At 35.1% G+C, this 12,163-nt stretch overlaps 1 protein-coding gene across 14 annotated transcripts in view; it reads right to left on the bottom strand.

The window, feature by feature from the left end:
* The window catches only part of ALPK1 (alpha kinase 1), a 125,365-nt gene that overhangs the window by 65,531 nt on the left and 47,671 nt on the right, over positions 1–12,163 (bottom strand). For 13 of the 14 annotated variants that reach the window (XR_013446437.1, XR_013446438.1, XM_078069082.1 and 10 more), the window contains one exon: positions 1,479–1,710. Coding sequence is in view for 12 of the 14 variants with exons in the window: in XM_078069082.1 (XP_077925208.1) it covers positions 1,479–1,599 (121 nt within the window). In the remaining 2 variants the exon portion in view is untranslated. Of the gene's footprint in view, positions 1–1,478; positions 1,711–12,163 lie in introns of those variants that run through there. The other variant, XM_078069085.1, reaches the window with a different exon arrangement.

Here is a 12,163-nt window from a genome sequence, read left to right as displayed (position 1 = left end):
CTCTGATCACTTCCTTCCCCAAGCAGCTTACCTGAAGGGCCGTTGCTAATTGAGTGATTTTGTGGCCCTGATGTGCCTTATCTGGAACTAAACTGATTATTTCTCCTATTCTATGGCACTTGGGAAGAAAAAGAAGAAAATGCTACCCAACTGGGGGCTCTGAGTTTTCACGAGGGAGAACACAAAGCTTGAAGGAATTTGGGCTGAGTAGACAAAGGATGCCATGTAGTAAAAGGACAAGAGGAGAAACTTCAGTAGATAGAACACAACACACTGCCCCTGGGGAGAACTGCAGCACGTTCTGGAGGTGCCAAGTACCTGCCGCTCCCTGACAAGGGGCTAACACCTGTCAGTGTGTGCTCAGGCTGATGGGCACATATAACTAGCAAGCAAAAGCACACAGCAGTGTATCTGGTTAGTAAATAAGGAAATCACATAAACTGAGGTGTTGTAAAACAATGGGACATAGGGCATTTTATCTTGAAATGTGCATAAATGACAGATTAGAAAAATTTAAGACCTTTATAGGTACCTAAAAGTGCCTCTGTAAAAAATGTGTGTGCCTATATACAAGAATGTGGGGGGAAAGGCTTCTCCAGAACCTTTCCCCATTACATAATCATCAACAACAAAAGAGATGGGGAGTGTGCATTTTATGTGATCATCTTATTTCTGCAAGGAATAGCAAATCACTAAAAATACAAAGAAAAATATTAAAAGCACATAAAAGGGACACAATTACAGAAATGGAGGAACATTTATTCAAATGCTATAAAGAAATCTAAGGAAAGAAGGTTCTCTCTTCAAAACTGGCTATGGGGGAGATAAGAAATACTTCAACTTTCCAGACTTTGTGATCAAAACTTCCCAAACAATGACCTATCTAAAACTGTGAATGGCATAAACTATGAAATGAGCAAAAGGTCAATTCAATTCTGATAATGTTGCAATCAGTATTTATCAGTGTGAGAGGATTTATTTTACAAACAGCATGTGAATACAGCATGAGAAATGTATTGATAATCAAAAAAAGAGAGATTGGACCAATGAAATGACATATTTATGGAAACCATAGAAGCCTATGGAAACCGATGAGGCACAAAAGCCTCGTTTGAAAAAAAAGTATGTGCCACTATTCAGAAGTTGCTTCAATTTTTTAATAATTGAAATTTACGTGCACCGGCAGACTTGCACCCTTTGTTCTTCTTGAACTAAACTGTTTTCTTGTGGCCTCATGTTTACTGAAGCCTAAAATTAGAACTGACAGCAATTCACTGCAACAAAGTGGGTTTCCTCCCCTGCCCGTCCGCCTGCAGCCCATGTCCCATTCATGCCCTAGAAATCCACTCATCTCTCGGTGGTCATCTGCCAAGAGAAGAAAAATAGGGCAGAGATGAAAACATGTCGTTCAGGCAGGGGAGTTGAGAGCGAACCTGCTGGCTTCTCCCTCCCCCCAGTGCCTCCCATCAGGACCTCACCTCTGCACTGCTGGTCCTCGCTCTTGTCCTCCTTCGACACATCTGACGCCTCCAACAAGAGCTGGTCCAGCACTTGCTTGCACTCTTGCAGTAGTGTAGCTACAGCTTTTTGATTATTCATGATGATCACTCTTCCTCAACGATGAGTCAAGTGTCCCTGGGTCTATGGTGATCAATTACCCAGAAGAAGACATCGATTCTCAATAAAAGAGCCCCTTCAAGGCGGAGGTACCTGGTGAACAAAAGCGGGAGAAAGATGATTAACTGAAGCATCATCAATTATCTGTAAGGCTCAAGCAGGGAGGGATAATAGGGCAAACACATGAAAATACATGACAGCCCCGGAGGACTTTATTAGGGGAGTGTGTGAAATTACTGCAGGGCCTGGTCTAGATGGGCAGCACCTCGAAGGCGTCAGAGAGCAGAAGGGAGAGGCTCCTGGTGCAGACCTTGGTTACCCGCAGTGATGTCAGCGGAATCCCACGAAGCCAAATGAAATGAACATACCCTATGATTTATGTATCTTCTGCATACTTCACATCAGTACCTCTGGATCCCAGTGGCACCACATTTTTCTGTCTCTCTGGAAGTCCACAGGAAGCATCTGGCTAACAGTTCTAATATCCAGTTATAAGCACATGGTGATATGAAGTTTACCATTCTCATAACCTGCTACTGATTTCCCCTGTGAAGTATTCTTCATGGTATTTAGCATCGTATAATTTGGACCAAGATAGGCAATGACAGATGCCAAATTTAAAGCTCTTCACAACCAGGCACCTTGCCAAATAAAATAGAGAAATGATATCTCAGAAAACCCAATTTCCTAGATCTATCATATGGATGAATTTATCATATGGATGGATGAATCTACTTACATTGCTATTTAACATGTACAGTAGAGAGATTTCATATGTAAATATGAATATACTGTAATGATCTATGACAGTCAAGGTAATTTCAAGAACAAAATAAATTACTGACAGTACAAAAATGCCTGGCAAATAAATACCAGAAAGTTACTAGATTAACAAATGTTTTTGTCTGTCTTCCCTTTATTAAAGAATGTACATTGTAAACAAAACGAACTTCCTTTTGTTTTGTTTACAATGAACAAATGAAACAAAGAAACTCTTACTGAGTTTGCCAGGATAGATTGTGGAGTTGCCCTCTGGTTTAGACACTCTTATAGGGCACATAGTATTTTATTGCCAAAGCAAGAGAGTCTGAAAGGGAGGAAAGCAACAGATAAATGGATGGCTCCTGTCCTTTGTCTCCCAGCTTATACTCGCAATGAGGTAATCATTGAAAATATTAAAGCAGTGAATTACTGTGCAGGTGTTGGGATAAAAAAGCCTCACTTTGAGAAGCTAGTTTTGAATTTTAAATAGCAAGAAAATATTTTTTATATCTTTTTTTTTTCTATTCTAAGACTTAACAGGAACACAGAATGAAAGATGAGCTAATTGTGTAACCTACACTTTTCATTTTTCATTCTAACCTGACTGGTATAGTCCATATGCTTTGGATTTTAAAACATACACACATTCTTTACACAGATAAACTGCCAAAGCTAAGTTTTCGGATGTTACAGGCTTGTTTCTTTAAAATAATTGTGTATTGTTGGTGAAGAACACAAGTAGAGTACTTGGATACAAAATTCTTATTACTTGAAAGAGTATTCATGAAAGTGAGATTGTGAGGAATTAGTTACTGGAAGCATTTAAGCATATCTATAAATTAAATTGCTCTTCTGTTTAATATGTTTCAGAAAGTATTCCTGCATGGTTTGGATTGTTGGACTAAATGTTTTTCAATATCCCTTTTTTAGCTCAAGTGTTTTTAAGTCAATGTTGTGTAGTAAGAGCTAGCCATTAGCTTGCCTTTCTACGAAAGGAAGTAAGAAATAAGGGCTGGTCAGAGAGCTAATTAGTGGACTAGCGTGAGTAAGAGGCCATGTAGCAATGGCATTCCATTCCCAGCATTCCTGAAAAAAGGGAGATGTAGCTAGAACGGGAGCTTAGTATGGAGATTGAGAAATGCAGTTGATGATTGAGACAGTTAACAAACATTGCCTGAAATGAGCTATGCGTGAATAAGACACATTCACTTTTCTTCAAATAAAAGCAAGTAAGGGATTCTCTTTGCTAGGGTGTTTTTAAGGACTTCATGTAGAAAGAGGGGTATATTAAGAAAATATGAAGAGTTCATGCACAGAGAAATAAAAATGTACTGTAATAGAATTTTAATAGCACATCACCCCTTTGTCTAAAGGCTTATAGTAATATTTTATTGGTGCCATATCATCCTCTTAAGGTAGAAAGTAACCAATTGAAATAAATTTTGATTGCTCTGTTTCTGTAAATGTTTAAACAGAAATAGCATGTAATAATGAAGAGCCGACTTGGATATAAGAAAACTGTTACACATAATAGTGTTCAACGGATATTTATGGCTAATTCTACTTCATTCTCTATCATTAACTATTTGTGAGACCTCTGAGATTCACTTTTGAGACTCATTTTCCTTATCTGTATTTTATGGGGGTTAAGTGGGAACAATTGCCAATATCTTTCCAGGTCTTAAATTACATACTCAACAGCTTGTCTGTTGCTGAAGAATATCTGATACTTATTTACTGAATAATTCCTGGCTCTTTTGAGAACACTTAAGTATATTATTTTTATGTATACTTTTCTCTGTGGTTTAGAAAGGTTGGCTTGAATCTTAGAGGTTGATTACTAAATAAATATAACTCTGCTTTTGTTCCCTCACTTGAAACCCCAATGCCTAATGCACAGGATCATAAATCTCTTCCTTTTGTCTAAGTGCTGTGAAAGAGAGATAAGCTATGTGGTTCTGTGAGGACAAACAACAGGACTTGACCTAATAATTTGGGTAAAACGAGAGCGGGTGAATGGGGGATTCCTTGAGGATGTGATGCTGGAATTAAACTCTGTAAGAAGAACAGGGCTTAATGAAGTTAAAATGGTGAGGAATGGACCTAATGTAGAAAGAAATATAGAGGAAATGAAAGAAGGCCAAATTAGTTGAACTAGGGATAAAAGGAGAAAGTTGATATGAGGTGAGTTTGGAGAGCTAAGTAGGGGCTGTTCAGGGCTCTGTATGGCAGGTAAGGAATTTTGTGTTTACCCTAAGAGTCATAGGAAACTACTGGTAGCAGGAGGAACATGACCCCAGATTTGCATCTGGAAAAAGTTCATTCTGTTGTGGCTGTAGTGTGCACTGGGGGCAGAGAGGAAGAAGGTGATTGCAGGTAGATCAGTTGGGCATTTATTGCAACAATCTAGGTGAAAAATATCATCAATTTGGACCAGAGTCATAGAGATATAGAAAATTGGACAAATTTGGGGGCTGTTTAGAGAATAAATGCAGTGTTGCTATTGGATGGATATGAAATATCTTAAAAACAAGTCCCAAGTTTCTCCTTCACCATAGCTTAAAGTTGAATGGACAAGACATAAATACATCTTAGATTTTGTATTTTTAGCAATAAAGATAGTAGAAAGATAAGTCCTACTGTCAAGAATAATTTTGATTTTATTGGGATGAATTTGATTTTAACCAAGAAAGTATTTCTAAAAAAAAAAAAAAGAAGAAGAAGAGATTTTTGAGATAATTAATGTTCAGTACTTGTGACTTCCAAAAATGTACTGAAGATATTCTTTATACTTTTTGAAAGTTATAGCATTTTCTCTTTTCCCTGTAGAATTCAGGAGAGACAATAGGAAGAAAATACTGTAACATGAGAAACACTTTGGAATCCAACCATCTGTCCAGACTTGTATGGTTCATTGTTAAGCATAACAGAGGCTGGAGCCTAGGAAATTTTCCTTCAGGCAACAGTCCTGCTGGAAATTTTGGTCAGCTTCTTTATAAAAGAATCATTTTCAATTTCAACACGTATCAGTTTTTGCTCCCTGAACTGTGGCATTCTGTGAACTGTACCTATTTCTAAATTGAATCATGTTAGTTCCTATAGTTTTTGCAATGTATGGATTATTTTTTCTATTTTGACATCCCCCCATATATTTTTCTCTAAAAATTAAATAGAAAGAGGCCAGCAAAAGCAATAGAACATACAAACAGATACCTCTAGAATAACACTAGATACCCAACAAAGTTAGAATCTAAGACACACATGCATACACATAGCCAAATGGTCATGTGTTCATACATTCCATGTTTGCTTTTGATACATGTATACTTTATTTCTATTGGTGACCTAGACTTTAACTGAGTGGCTGAGTTATAACTGACAAATCAGCCATCATTAAAAGTAAGCAAATCAGTGGATTATTCAAAGCCCCATTTCTTTTGGCATTTGTGAGTTTTTTTCTTTGGACAATTAGTGCCAAGGAAATGGGGGTAAATCAGGGAAAATAAAAGAATTCCAAACGTATTCCATGGTCTACTGGCTGCCATCTCTGTAATAATCCACTGGCCAACCAGTCATAATCCTTAAGCTAGAAGATGTAGGGAAGCATAAAGAAGTAGAAGAGATGGACTATACTGCCAAGTAGTTTATAATATAAGAATAAGACATAAATACATTTAAAATGAACTACACAAGGCATACTAAACATGATTATAGTCCAAAAGCTCAGTTTAAAATATCTTTGTTGGAATTCAGTTAATGATTGGTTAGATTCATAAGCAAAGTCACAGAGCTCATTTAATTCATATGTACATGAATAACTATGCTAAATATACTTTTATATCTACATTCAAAATCATTTATCATATTGTTTCTATGAGAAAATGTATTCTGGTCTCCAACATACAACAACAAGAATGCATTTCTCCAGTCTGTCACTAGCAATGACAACCCAGCTTTTTCCACCTTTTCACCCTCCCCTGAGCAACCGCCACACAGAAACTCTGACCATAGTGCCTCTGGTACTAGTTGGTGCAAGTGGGGAAACAAAAGAAGAAAGAGAAGTCTGATTGGAGTGCAAAACAACTGCGAGGCTTGGATAGATATGTCTGGGTAATGGCCATTGTTAGCATTTTAAAACTGAATAAAAAGGGAGAAGGGGTGCCTGGGTGGCTCAGTCAGTTGGGCATCTGCCTTCGGCTCAGGTCATGATCCCAGGGTCCTGGGATCGAGCCCCACATTGGGCTTCCTGCTCAGCCAGGAACCTGCTTCTCCCTCTCCTGCTCCCCCTGCTTGTGTTCCCTCTCTAGCTGTCTCTCTCTGTGTGTCAAATAAATAAGTAAAATCTTAAAAAAAAAAAGGGGGGGGAGAAGAGAAGGCAATTTCGAAGTCACCAAAACCCAAAAGAGTAGACTTCTATTTCTAGCTGTATGGAAGACCATACACCCTGACTAACATTCCCACTGAAAACAAGTAAAAATGTTGGAAAAGCACTTTAACACCTCTAAAATGTATCAATAAAATGGTAAGAAAGGAAGGACTACTCAGAAAACATAAAGTAAAAGCTGGAACCCAGAAATTTAACCAACACAGAAGCTAGCCTTTGCCTTGAGTGAAATTGCAAGCACTCTAAGTCGAAACTGGTTTTCACTATCTAGGAGTGTGGGAAGAAAGGAAATAAAACCAAAGGCCTACCCAAGGTGGGACATATAAGAGGAAACTGCTCCCTTGCATAAAACTGATGTCCTAAAAGGTTGAATCTTCAGTGTAAGGGTGAGCTAAAAATAAATCCCCATCCTCTCCTGCCACCTCCCAGGAAATGTGCCTGTGGCAAAACATGCTGCTTCCTGGAGGAGAATGAAATTTTTTGCCCTTGAGAATTTGAAGCCGCAAGATCCACAAAACCTCTACCTGATAATTACTTTAAAATAAGTTATTTAAAAATGATCCTAAAGCTTCAGGAGGACACACCTTGTAAACTCCAACTTATCACATAATGACATCCCCACCTAGGCATCATGCAGAGCTCATGCAAATTCTGAAATTAACTGTGTTTATTGAAAACATGTCAAATACCTAGTCATGTTTTTCATTCTTTCTTTAGCTTTTATACGATGTTTTTCAAGATCTCCAGAGATAAATAATATTCTAACCCTGTGTTTGCTATTTAAAACAGCTACAGCAAATAGATTTTACATGTGAATTTCATGGGGAAAAATAAAAAAAGGTCCCCAGTTGGTAGTTTTCTCAGGCAATTGGTGGAATGAAACATAATCTTCTCTAAAGGAATCTGACTTCAAACTAAGCTTCAAAGAATTTCTACCTATGAAATACCAAGAAATATGAGTTCCTGATCAAAGCTCACAAAATGCACGAGGTAAGAGAAAACAACAGATACAAGAAGAAAGAACAGATAGTTAAATCAGACCTTCAAAAAATTTAAATAATGGATTTATCAGATATAGACTACAAAGTATACATGTTTAAAGATCTGAAAGAGTATGTTGAATGTATGAGTTAAGAGCAGGAAACTATAAAAAGGCACAGGCAGATTGAAAAAGAATCGAATAGAATTTCTATAAATGAAAAAATAATAATTAAAAATGTAAAATTCCATGAATTAGGTAGATTTGATAAAATACTATTTCTGGTTGAAGTTAGAATTTTTGAACTGGGTGATAAGTCAGAACATTTCATCTAAAATACAACAACAGAAGACAAAAAGATGGAAAATACAAAAGAGAGGTTAAGAAACAGAAAGGATTGATAGAAAAGCTCTAACATGTCTCATCACAATCCTAGAAGGGAAGAAGAGGGGGAAGCAAAGATATGTTTGGAGAGATAATGACTAAGAACTTTTAGAACAAGAGAAAGACAGTAATTAAAATACCCACAATCTTCAAGCAGATTTTATGAATAAAATCCATATGTAGAAATATCATAGCAAAACTAGGGAACACCAAAGGCCTACAGAAGATCTTTAAAGTAGCCAGAGAGAAAAGACAGATTACCTTCAAAGAAACAACAATGAATTTATAGCTACCAAGTTAAAAGCAACAATGGAAACTAGAAGACAGTGAAAGGATATCTTTAATATGCTGGGGGAAAAACCTTGAAAAATAAAAATATTTAAAAATAAACATCAACAGATTCTGACTAAACAAAACTCTAAAGTATGTACTTTAGATAAAAGGGTCTGAGATTCAAGGAAAAATAATAAGCTACAAAAGTGGTGAATTGTTGGCTAAATAAAAATATGGATTGTATAAAGCTACAATGATAACAATGTCTTATGAGATTAAAAAAATAGAAAAAATACACATACAAACACAAACAGCATATATATCAGGAGGAGAGTGATTGATGTTAAAATGTTTTAAGATTTTGGAATTGGTAGGAGGAGGAGAGATATTAACTTTAGATTGTGATAAAAATTTCTAAGATAATCCTTAAAAACTGAAATAAAACATACAACTTTCAAACTAGTAGAAGGTAAAAAATGAAAAAAAACAAAAAACAAAAAACAAAAAAATGCAAAAGAAGGCAAGAGGGGTGCCTGGATGGCTCAGTTGGTTGAGTGTCTGACTCTTGATTTTGACCTCAGGTCATGACCCTGGGGTCTTAGGATTGGGTCCCACGTTGGGCTCCATGCTCAGTGCAGAGTCTGCTATCTCTCTCCTTCCATTCCTCCCCCGGCTCACACGCTCTCAATCAATAAATAATTTTTTTTTTTAGATTTTATTTATTTATTTATTTGGGAGAAAGAGAGAGAGAATGGGAGGGAGAGGGAGAGAGAATCCAAAGCAGTCTCCATGCTGAGTGCAGAGCCTGATGCAGGGCTTCATCTCACAACTGCAAGATGATGACCCTAGCCAAAACCAAGAGTCACACACTTAACCAACTGAGCCACCCAGGTCTCCCAGGATAAAAGACAAAATATGATGTTATAAATAAATTTAAATATATCAGTATTTCCAATAAATATAAATGAACTAAATGCTACAGTAAAAGATAAAGATAGACTTGATTAAAAAAATAGCTACATGGATTTACTTAAAGCATAAGAATAAAAAAAAAGGTTAAAGGTAATAAGATAGAAAAAGATATACTAAAAAATACTAACTAAAAGAAAGTATAGTTATATTAATATCAGACAAAATAGACTTTAAGGGAAAAAGCACTAATAAAGATAAATAAGCCACTTTACAATGATACATGGTTCAGTTCACCAGGAAGGTATAGTAATTCTAAACTTGTATGCAGCTGTAAGCATAACTTTTAATATATATAAAACAAAAAGTGAAAGAACCATAAAGAAAAATATGCAAATACATAATCATAGCGGGAAAATTTAACACACCCCTCTTAGAAACTAATAAATTAAGCAGACAAAATAATTGGTAATGATATCATTGATTTGATCAACACAATTAACAAACTTGATCTAATAGATATTTATGAAACAACATATCAAACAATTACAGAATATACACTGCTTTCAAGCATGCCTGGAACATTTACAAGAATTTAATGCCTACTGTGCCATGAGACAAATCTCAATAAATTTCAAAAATTAACAGTATACATATGACATTGTATTACCAAAAGGCAGTTAAGTTGCTAATCAGTAACAAAAGAAAAGTGTTCATATAGATGGAAATTAAGAAATATACTTCTAAATAACCTGCAGTTCAAAGAAAGAATCATTATGAAATTTAGAGAATTTTACAATGGAATGATAAATACTACATGTCAAAATGTGGAATTCAGTCAAAGTGGAACACAGAAGGAAATTTACAGCCAAAATACTTAGAAATAAAGAATGCTGGAAACTTAATGAGTTAAACTTGAATAACCAAAAGTAAGGAAATAAATAGAAAAAAATAAATGAAAAAAGTAGAAGAAAGGAAATAAAAATAAGAATAGAGATTAATGGAATAAAGAATATATTCAATAGGAAGCTCAACAAAATAAAGTTCTTTCAAAGGACCACTGAAATTGATAAACTACTGGCAAACTTGACCAAGAGAGCAAGAACAAACAAACAGAAGTAGGAATAAAAATCTTAGGAGGGGGCATTACAGATGCAACAGAGATTTTTAAAAAGCTAATATATTGAAACATTTTTTACCGATAAATTTGAAAACAATAAAATGGGTAATTCCTAAATAAGTATAACTTACTTAAAAAAAAATAAGAAGAAACAGAAAACCTGTATGGTCTTATAATCTTAAAGAAATGTAACTAGTAGTTGAAAAAACTTCCTACAAGGAAAACACCAGGAACATACAGTTGTACCAGAAAAATTTTACCAAACATTCAATAAGCCAATAAACCCAATCTTATGAAAATATCCTTTAAATCAGCAACAAGTGGCTAGAAAACGTAATTTAACAAAAATACACCATTTTCCATGGCATAAAATATGTAAGGCATAATGAAAAATAATATATGTGTATATCGGTAACCCAAGAATAATTCTAATAATAAATATGCAAGACTTTTGGAGAGAAATTATAAAATTACTTCATTAAAATACATTACTGAAAATTTAAATACATTAGGAGATATTCTATGGTAGTGGCCTGGAAAACTCAATATTGTTAGATATCCAATTTTCCCCAAATTTATCTATATCTTTATGCAATTCCAATCAAAATTGCTACAGCTCTATGTGTGTTTGTGTGTCAACCTGACCAAATGATTCTAAAATTTATGTGTAAGGACAATGTTTAAGAATAATAAAAATACTTCTAATGAAAAATAACAAGGGAGGAGGGAGAGTGTCATAACAGATGCCAATAATTAATATAATATTATATTAAATAATGCAAAAGTTACTGGCACTAAGGTAGGCAAATTGACCTTCTAAATAAAAGAGAACCCAGCAAGAGACATGTGTATATATGGAAATTTGGTTTATTATACCAGCTTAGAGTATGGCATTGAGCTAATTGGTTATTTTTTTTTTTTTTATCAATACTAGTTAGATTAAAGACTTACATGTAAAAGACAAAAGTACGCAACTTCTAAAGGAGAATATCTAAGGGAGAATATCCTTTTGATCCTTTGGTTCGGGAAGAATTTCTCAAACATTTGTAAAAAAAGCAAATCACAAAAGACTGATATTTAATTGGAGAAAGAAACTTCTGATTAGTAAAACGACACCATAAAGAAAGTGAAAAGACAAGTCATAAACTGGAAGAAAGTATTTGTAATGTATATAACTGACAAAGGATTTCTATTCTGAATATATAAAGAATTCCTATAAGTCAGTGAAAAAAGGACCAATCACACAATAGAAAAAGAATGAGCAAAAGACTTGAACAGACACTTCACACAAGAGAAAACATTAATGGCCAATGAACATGTGAAATATGTCCAACCTCATTAGTAATCAGGAAATACAAATCCAAACCATAACCATTCACAACTTCTTGATTGGGAAAAGAATTTAAGTTGGTTAACAGTTGTTCAAGAACAGTCAGTGTTACTTCCACTCACCACTGTTGGAAACTACAGTTTGGCATTATTCAGTAAAATAAAAAATGCACACAGTGGGTACACTATGACCCAGTGTCCACTCTTAGACACATACTCTAGAGAAAATCTTGGACCTGTGTCTAGGAAATATAAGCATGTTCACAGTGACACAGTTTGTAATAGCAAACAAACAAAAGGAAACAATCCATATGTCCCTCAACAGGAGAATAGATTAAAAAACTGAAGTGTAGTCAGACACTGGAATAGAATAAGGAAGTAAATGAATGAATTACAGTTACATAGA

Source organism: Halichoerus grypus, chromosome 3 (assembly GCF_964656455.1).
Source record: "Halichoerus grypus chromosome 3, mHalGry1.hap1.1, whole genome shotgun sequence".
Taxonomy (NCBI): domain Eukaryota; kingdom Metazoa; phylum Chordata; class Mammalia; order Carnivora; family Phocidae; genus Halichoerus; species Halichoerus grypus.
The sequence above is the reverse complement of the archived record's forward strand: the minus strand, read 5'-3'. Positions and strand labels throughout refer to the sequence as shown.